The sequence below is a fragment of the Triticum urartu genome, chromosome 3, assembly GCF_003073215.2.
Source record: "Triticum urartu cultivar G1812 chromosome 3, Tu2.1, whole genome shotgun sequence".
Lineage (NCBI taxonomy): Eukaryota > Viridiplantae > Streptophyta > Magnoliopsida > Poales > Poaceae > Triticum > Triticum urartu.
The window spans coordinates 368,466,801-368,476,449 of record NC_053024.1 but is presented as its reverse complement, the minus strand read 5'-3'; the positions used below and the strand labels follow the sequence as shown (position 1 = coordinate 368,476,449).

At 44.7% G+C, this 9,649-nt stretch overlaps 1 protein-coding gene across 1 annotated transcript; it reads right to left on the bottom strand.

Annotated features, from left to right (window-relative positions):
• Nucleotides 1–3,834: 3,834 nt before the first annotated feature.
• On the bottom strand, nt 3,835–7,408 carry LOC125546829. Its single transcript, XM_048710947.1, has 7 exons — nt 7,156–7,408; nt 6,977–7,038; nt 6,772–6,855; nt 6,324–6,378; nt 4,534–4,669; nt 4,331–4,381; nt 3,835–4,240 (listed from the first exon to the last, which is right to left on the bottom strand). The coding sequence occupies exons 1-7, from the start codon at nt 7,406–7,408 to the stop codon at nt 4,141–4,143; spliced, it is 741 nt and encodes a 246-aa protein (XP_048566904.1). The 3' UTR covers nt 3,835–4,140.
• Between the last annotated feature and the right edge of the window lie 2,241 nt (nt 7,409–9,649).

Sequence of the window (9,649 nt, the reverse complement as noted above, 5' to 3'; positions counted from 1 at the left end):
GATGGTCGTTTTGTTTTTTGATTGCGGGGATCTAAGGCCTCCTCATCGAATTCAGGTAGCAACTTTCGCTTCGGGTAGCTCTTGGTGTGGCGATTACCGCCGTACTTCGCTGCAGTGTTGAGTACTTCACTCCATCTGATTCTGAGTGTGTCTTGTGCAGCCCTGAGCCTTTGCTTCTGCTTTTTCAGACTCCTCGCAGTGGCAACAAGCCTTTGATGGATATTCTGTTGCTCCGGTGCCTGTCCGATGTGATGTTATTCGGACTGTTATCTTCGATGGAGTCGGGTTGTTCGGTTTGATTCTCCGTGTTGCCGTGGTCGGACGATGGTTCAATGCTGTGTTTGTCGTCCACTGGCTCGCCTTGCTCTATCGTTGGGTTTATAGGATCGCTACTTCTGCCGAGGCGGGATTTGGAGCGGCGCTTACGCCACCGCTTTGACTGCTTCTCGAGGGAACAACCCTTCGCTGCGTCCTTCTGTTCTTCGTCGTCGTTTTCTTTGGGTGTGTCCACCATGTATACATCATATGATGAAGTGGGCATCCAATGCCCTGTGGGCAGTGGTTCCTGTTTGTCTCCTGCATCGCCGTCCATACCGTCGATGCCTTCGGAGTCGAAGTCGAGCATGTCGGTCAAATCGTCAACAGTGGCTACTAAGTGGGTGGTGGGTGGGCGACGAATTTCTTCGTCATCCGCATCCCAATTCTGCCGGACATAGTTCGGCCAGGGCTCTCCTGACAGAGAGAGAGAGATCTTAATGAGTTCGGTATGTCGTCGAAAGGCGAGTGCTGAAAGATATCCGCGGAGGTGAACTCCAAGATCGGCGCCAAGCCGGATTCGATGGGCACGGGCGCAGGTGGTTCGGAGTCCGTGGCCGGGGAAGAATCCGGCAGTTTGGCGTCACGGCTCTCGTGAAGGGTAAGGTCGATACTCGGCTCGATCGCCGATGAGAGTGCGGCCTCCGTGGTGGGGTCTATCCACCCGTCACTGGATGGCGCAATTGGCTCTGATTTGAGGGTTGGAGCGGTCGCCGGTGCGATCTCCCGAACACTGTCCGATGGTGGAGCTAAGTCATGCTCATCATGACCATGTGGCGCACTCGGCAAGGGCTTGAATCCTTCGAAGATCAAGTCTCCGTGGATGTCGACTGTGTAGTTCAAGTTTCCAAATCAAACCTGATAGCCAGGGGCGTAGCTCTCGATCTGCTCCAGATGGCCAAGCGAGTTGGCCCGCAGTGCGGAGCCGCCGAATACAAAGATCTGTCCGGGGAGAAAAGTCTCACCCTGGACTGCATCGCTATCGATGATCGAAGGAGCCATCAAGCCTAATGATGACGACACAGAGGAACTCTCAATGAAAGCACCAATGTCGGTGTCAAAACCGGCGGATCTCGGGTAGGGGGTCCCGAATTGTGCGTCTGAGGCGGATGGTAACAGGAGGCAGGGGACGCGATGTTTTACCCAGGTTCGGGCCCTCTTGATGGAGGTAAAACCCTACGTCCTGCTTGATTATTCTTGATAATATGAGTACTATAAGAGTTGATCTACCACGAGATCAGAGAGGCTAAACCCTAGAAGCTAGCCTATGGTATGATTGTATGTTGTCCTACGGACTAAAACCCTCCGGTTTATATAGACATCGGAGGGGGCTAGGGTTATACAGAGTCGGTTACAAGAAAGGAGATCTACATATCCGTATTGCCAAGCTTGCCTTCCACGCCAAGGAGAGTCCCATTCGGACACGGGACGAAGTCTTCAATCTTGTATCTTCATAGTCCGACAGTCCGGCCAAAGGATATAATCCGGCTGTCCGGATACCCCCTAATCCAGGACTCCCTCAGCACCCCTGCAGGGAAGTTTATCTATTTGAATAGTCGCGTCCCTCGGTAAAAGGACAACCCGGAGTTGTACCTTGACCTTATGACAACTAGAACCGGATACCTAATAAAACACACCCTTCCAAGTGCTAGATACAACCCGGTGATCGCTCTCTCACAGGGCGGCGAGGAGAGGATCGCCGGGTAGGTTTATGCTATGCGATGATACTTGGTTAACTTACCATCTACTCTCTTCTATTGCTTCAAGATGGAGGCTACCAAAAGCGTAGTCTTCGATAGGACTAGCTATCCCCCTCTTATTCTGGCATTCTGCAGTTCAGTCCACATATACTACCCCTTTCATTGATACCAATGCATATGTAGTGTAGTTCCTTGCTTGCGAGTACTTTGGATGAGTACTCACGGTTGCCTTGCTCCCCCCTTTCCCCCCTTTCTATACCTGGTTGTTGCGACCAGATGTTACAGCCCAGCAGCCAGACGCCACCGACGACGACTCCTACTACACTGAAGGTGCCTACTACTACGTGCAGACCACCGACGACGACCAGGAGTAGTTTAGGAGGATCCCAGGCAGGAGGCATGTGCCTCTTTCGATATATATCCCAGTTTGTGCTAGCCATCTTATGGCAACTTGTTTAACTTATGTCTGTACTCAGATATTGTTGCTTCCGCTGACTCTTGTGCCTTCGAGCATTTGTATTCGAGTCTTCGAGGCCCATGGCTTGTAATATAAAGATTGTATTATTTTAATTTGTGTCTAGAGTTGTGTTGTGATATCTTCTCGTGAGTCCCTGATCTTGATCGTACACATTTGCGTGTATGATTAGTGTACGGTCAAATCGGGGGCGTCACAACATTGTCTCAAATCAATGTACAATTTCTGCAAGGCCGTGGTAGCAGTGTTTGGCCCTGAGTACCTGAGAGAGCCAAATGACGCAAATACAACCCGGTTGTTGGCGAGCAATGCAGATAAATGCTTTCCGGGAATGCTTGGGAGCATAGATTGTATGCATTGGAAGTGGAAGAACTAACAAGGGGCATGTCAAAGGTTGAACTGTCATACTAGAAGCCATGGCTTCACAAGATATTTAGATATGACACTCTTTCTTCGGCATGGCTGGTTCTTACAATGACATCAATGTGCTTCAGTGTTCTCCAGTGTTTGCAAGGCTTTGTGAAGGCCACTACCCAAAGGTTGAATTTGAGATCAATGACCACCATTACAACAAGGAAGACTACCTACCTGGCGGTATTTATCCTTAGTGGTCAACTCTTGCAAAGACAATATAAAGAGAGGAGACAGAGATTTGTCCAGCAACAAGAGACTACTAGGAAGGATGTGGGGCGTACTTTTGTTGTGCTTCAATATCGATGTGGTATCATTTGACACCCTGCACTGACATAGAGCACCGAGAAGTTTTGGGAGGTGATAACTACTTGTGTGATCATACACAACATGATCGTTGAGGATGAGTGTGATGACTACATCTATGGCTACGACTAAGGGTTTGAATATCAGGATGAAAATGTTATGCCTAAGCATCAAGAACCAACAATGTTTGAAGAGTTCATCCAATTCCATCACGAAATCCATGATTGGCATACTTATTTCCAACTCCAAAACGTCTTGGTTGAGCACACCGAGCACATGTGAAATCACATTGATAACCAGTAGATATATTGGTTCATTTTCTTTCCATGCATTCAAGACAATTTCGATTGGGCTGTAAAACTATTTGATTGCGTTTTTATTCAAATGTGAAACTATTTGCAATGTTTAATTTATTTGTGTCAAACTATTTGCAATGTGCAATGTTCGGTTCAAAAAGTGTCTACATTTGGCCTCCGGTCAGCCGTGGCAGACCAGATGCGTCATCCGTGTTGGGCACACTGCCAAGAACACAGCCGGACGCCGCCCATTTGCCCAACACAAACGGATAAAATTCAGACAAAACAGATGTCCATTTAAGGTCGCCCGTTGGATTTGGTCTAAGTTAGGTAAGAGTGATCAACAAGCAGCCATTGAAAAGTAGATGATTCGTATCAGTTTTCCTTCCTGTTAGGCGACCAGGGATAATTCATACGCAGAGCTGACGCAACTAGACTAGTATACTATTGTTTTTTTGCGGGGAAACTAGACTAGTACTCCCTACTAATTTTGACTTGATGTTGAAGAAGAAGAAGAAATTTTTGACTTGACGTTCTGAAGTCGAGAACGAGAGGTCGCAAGTAGAAACGAATGATGCGGTATCCCATGTACACAGTGCAGGCAAGTGCATGACCCAGACGAGAAGTATGCTTAGCATCACAGGGACTTGAAGTTGTACATGTAGCCCCTCAAGGTGCTGATATCTTGCATCGACTTCATTAGCATATGGTCCACATAGAGGCTCAATGCAGAAGCACTGCCAAACAAGACATGTAACAGGCGAGAATGTTGTCACTCGTGAATTCTCCGCAGAAAAGCAGGTCAAAGGAGGAGAAAGTAAACATACATCAAAGGGCCAAGCGGGAGCCACACTACATCCCATCGGATCCTTGGTAACCTGCAGGGGAGAAGAAACAAACATATGACTGAATAATAAGCTCTATGTGCTGTCGGTCAGTATCGGTCATGGCTGGAGCAGCATTAGCCTCATATGCTACGTTCTGACATAACAAGGATATACGAATTGTTTGTAGGATAACAATAACATACTTCAAGAGGTAGTATGTCCAGAAGATGGCAACCGCCATGCCAACATAGAATGAATACCACATCCACTTCTTTGAGGAGTTGGATGCTTGTAGTAGCCCCTTAACTGCGAATAAGCATGCAAGGGCAGCTATCCAATCTGCATTACTCACAATCATACATCATTGAAACGAAGAGAGGTTAAATTACTTATGTGTACATTAGGCTGGTCATAGCAGAGAGTAACATATGTGTGGTACTTATCTACTTATCATGCAAACTTTCATTTATTTAGATCTAGACTCATTTTGTCTTGGGGTGTGTTATGTTACGGTAACATATTAATGTTGCCACAAACACCTCCTCATTAAGCAAACTTGCCTTGGGATGCGCTATATTACTAGCTAAGTTACTCCCACTATGAGGTTGGTTGTAATGGGAGTGTCATAGCTAGTATCATGCATGCCAACTAGGCAGTTTTGATGAGGTGACACATAATTAAATGAAAAAAGAGACGGTTGAGTATCATATCATGATACCGTATCATAATAAATGCTATGCTAGTATGTGTCATGCATGTCACTAAATAAAGTACTACTCCCTCTGTTTCTAAATATAAGTCTTTTTAGAGATTCTAATGTGGACTACATACGGAGCAAAATGAGTGAATCTACACTCTAAAACATGTCTATATACATCTGTATGTAGTTCTTATTGAAATCTCTAAACAGACTTATATTTAGGAACGGAGGGAGTATATGATACTAATGTATGGTACTATGCATTAGGGAGGTAGTATCATATGCATGATACTAATATATGTTACTCCCCATTAAGACCGGCCTGACCAGCTTTAGTAACATATTTTGTTCCAGATGTTTTGGAATAAAATACTACTCCCTCGGTCCCTCCGATTCAAATTAATTGTCGTTGCTTTAATACAACTTTAGTACAAAATTGTACTAAAGCAGCGACAATTAATACGGCTCAGAGGGAGCAGCAAATAAGCCTACATGAATGAATTAATCATAACGGTACTGCCAGGCGCACCAGATGTGATCTTTCCTGATATCAGCCTTTCACTTAAAAGGAACTTACACTACCAATGACAGAAGAAGAGGGATCTGTGTTTTAGATGAACTGGTGCTCACCTCAAACTCTCTCCCTGCCATGTTTGCAATGGATATTCTTATTATGGGGTGCTGGCACATTTGGATGCAGAGAAACTCCAAGATATTCAACGCCCAAACCCATCAATTCAGTCTTGGAGGTTTTTAATCAGATATGACTTACAACTTGTACAGATAAGAGTCAAGAGCAAGTACAAGGAAGGTTTCAGTCATCGGATAGTCACATTTGATTTAGAACAATTGTTACATATGGATTTCCCTAGAGCTGGAAACTTTCATGAACTTTTTTTGTTGCTGTTAGCTTTGTACATATTTTTGATTTAAATGAAAATTACCGTACAGCAACTGTACTACGGTTTTCAGATTTAAAAAATGAGCTTACTAAACCTCAATGGAAAAGTAAAAAAACATTTGAGGGGTGTTAACTGTAGATTGGTGGCAATAACAAGGGAAGCCCCTGGTGATGCAGGGACCTGATATAGGACATATATAATTCAGTCGCTTTCACAAAAGTAAGATGCAATGTTATTACCTTGAGCGAGTATGAACTCTCAGTGTTTAAAGGTTGAATAATGCAACATGCAGACACTGTGTAAGCTGTTGTGAATTTTGTATGCAGAACAATGCCTTGCAACGATGACTTGTTTATGCTACCAGCTGTAAATATTCAGTAACCACTGTTACCTGCAACAATGACCATCGGCGAAGGCAAATCTTCCATAAAGTAAGCATGGTATCGCTGTTCATTTGCGCAGAATGAGTCAGACAACAATACATAAAGACATGATCGTTCCGAAATAAATTCACCAATACATGCAACATACACCATGATTTCGGGGATTATGATGGTTAAGCACTGTTGTACTAGTGAATGTTTTCAGAGTGTAGATAAAATTACAGAGCACTAATACATGTGCTATTAAAGAAAACTCCGTTATTTCAATGGACAAAATCCAACTAGTAGCTGCGACCAAACCCCAATCCACACAAAACTGACTTACGACGTATACTGCCAAATGCCAATGCTGAGCTCTACACCAGTTGAAAGTGGCATTGAACATTGGATGAAATCATCACTGATAAAAAGTGAAGACCGTGTAAAGAATTAAGATAATAGCCTCAAGCAACTAACCAGCTCCCAGGGAGACCAGGCATGGTGGAAGCTGGAGTAGACGAGGAAGACCGTGTAGCTCAGGAGGAATCCCGCAAAGACGTGCTGCCCAATCAAGAAGCAACGGCCTAGTGTGAGAACCAAATCAAACTGAATAGAACCATTCCCCATGGCAAGACCTCCAAACCCTAAGTCGAACGAGTCGGTAATTGGCGGCGATACTTACCCTCCAACGGCGGCTTTGGTGCACCTGCTTCTGCTCCAGGGAACGGACCAGCTCCTCCTGCTCTGCGCGCAGATCACAAGGACGACAACAAATGCGAAAAGGGGTTCAGGAAATCGGGGATGGCTGGAATCCAAGCACAAGGGTGGGAGGAAAGGAGGTGCGCGCACGATGGTACATGCCTTGGGTGTCCATGGGGACGAGATCGTCGGCGTCGTCGCTGCCGTCGCGCCGCTTCCACCATCTCCTCGTAGTCATCGCCGTCCGTCCTCCGGCCTGAAATCTATGCAGAGTTCCGGCGCACTGTTTCAGTTTGGAATGCAAAGCAGAACGAGATCTTCTGACGTAGAACAAAACTACTGCAGAGAGGGACGTCCAACACGGATCACCGTCCGTGCAGCATCCAATGGCAACGGCTAAACACCGGCAGAACATAGCAAATCCATCGGCCCATGAGCATGATGCGGCCCAGTCCAATGAGATGGTGCGAGGACGACAAAAACGCACGAGGTCGACGGAACATAATATTTTTGAACAACGCTAATGCTCATACATGTGGTATGAGCCAAACCCGCTCACACACCCTATAACACACAAACTGCGTCATTTTATCGCATGTATATATGTACGATTTTTTTTTGGATTTTTAGTTTTTAAAATAATTTATGTCTTAAATGAAAAATCCGATTGAAGATCCATTTTCACCATTAAATCCCTCGCAACGAGATCTTCGAAACTAGATCTCATATCAACATATTTCGATGAATTTTTTTAGGTTTAAAAGTTGCTATGTTTATTGCACATGAATTGTCATGATGTTTACTAAAATTGTTATGATATGTTTCAGCTATTTTCTTCTACATTTAAAAGTAAATTTGACATTTATAAAACAAGGAATTAAGAAACTAGACTTTTCATGAACCATAAACTAAAATCGCCATGATACATGGACTTAAAATTGCCGTGGTTCATACAAAAATAATGTTTATGGTCAAAGTATTGGACTTGCCATTATCGAAATACTAAAATTGCCATGCTCTACAAATTGAAATTGCCACATAGCAACTTTAGCTTAAGCACTATGACAATTATAGTGTAAACATCATGGCAACTTTTGGGCAAAAAAGAAATTCGTCGAAACATATCAACATGAGGTCTAGTTTTGAAAATCTCGTCGAGACGGATTTAATAGTAAAAACGAATTTTTAATTTGATTTTTTAATTAGAAGATAAAACATTTTTAAGCCAAAAATCTAAAAGATTCCTGCTGATGTCATATGTTTACATGTGGCAAAATAAGTGGTAAAGAAAGCATGTGGGCGATGTACAAAATGTCACATGTGTGGGCGTTAGTTTTTTCCATATATTTTTAACAAAATCCAGACACAAATGTTCATATACACACGCATACACTCATCCCTATAAATACACACGCACACCATATCCTCATGAGCACTGTTAGAATAAATTCGAGGAATCGTCGATCATCCGAGGACTAAGCAATCATACGAGCACGATACTGAGATTTGTTAACGAGGTTCATCGATATGGCTACATTCTCGGGGACTGACTATGGACGCTCCCCCACGATACCGCTACAATACCGCACCCGGTCGCCCTGGATGCCGGCACATGCCGCCTACTTCCCCTGCGTTCCGGCGCTATTATGTTGGCATATGTTACATCATGTGTCTATCCCTGCTATATATAAGAGGCCTAGGATACAAGTGTCCTACTTGGACACGACTCCATATCCTATCTAACACAATCAACTACAAGTTCAACTATAACTTACCTTGTACACTATATTCGACATTACTCTAATAAATTCCACCTTGGCAAATATTCTTCATCATTTTGAATTTGTCAATGCGTCAAATTTCCATGTACATTGGATTTGAGCTTATTCCATGAGCACCGCTCCTACTCCAAGACTCCATGTGACTCTATCTGCAACTTCTAGTCCCTTCTTTTCTTGACCACAGTCAATGCTCCAGCGAAATTAAGTTCCACATTACTCTAGTCTACGCTCCTAACTTCCAGAGCATCAGTCCAAGGCCATCACACACTGATTACTGACCTGCGTGAAAGTGAACAACTCACATATTGTGCATCGCACATAAGAGTTACCTGAACTCAACATCACCACTCATTTCTTGACCGTCTGTCTGAAACTTGAAGGAATTTCACCATTGCTTGTAATCACCCCGAGTCAAATTCGTAGTTGTCTCACCACATGTATGACCACAAGAGCCTCGGCCCCTCTCCATATCCCGTGCATACCGCACGCCTCGCCGCTATTACCGCGTCGAGCTTCTGCTGTCCCGGTCGAGTCTCAAGGGTCGCGAACCCACACCACTCAACCCTCACCGCAGAGTACCATCGACCATCACCGATCGATGACGAGTTTCACGCTTCCATCAGACCACTGCGCCCCAGTCCGAACTGCATGTCACTCACTTTTTTCCCACGGCTGAATAGGCTTCGACTCTTTGTGCACTAACGCCATAGCCCCTCAATCCAGCTCCACCTTCAACGTGACTCCATGGTGGTTGTACGTGCCACCCCGCGCCTCGTTGACTCCAAGCTCTCATGTGCGCACCGTTTTGAATCAACCCCGCGTCAGTCTTGTCAAAGCCACACAAGTCCTCAGGCATGCGCCACGTGTTTCCACGC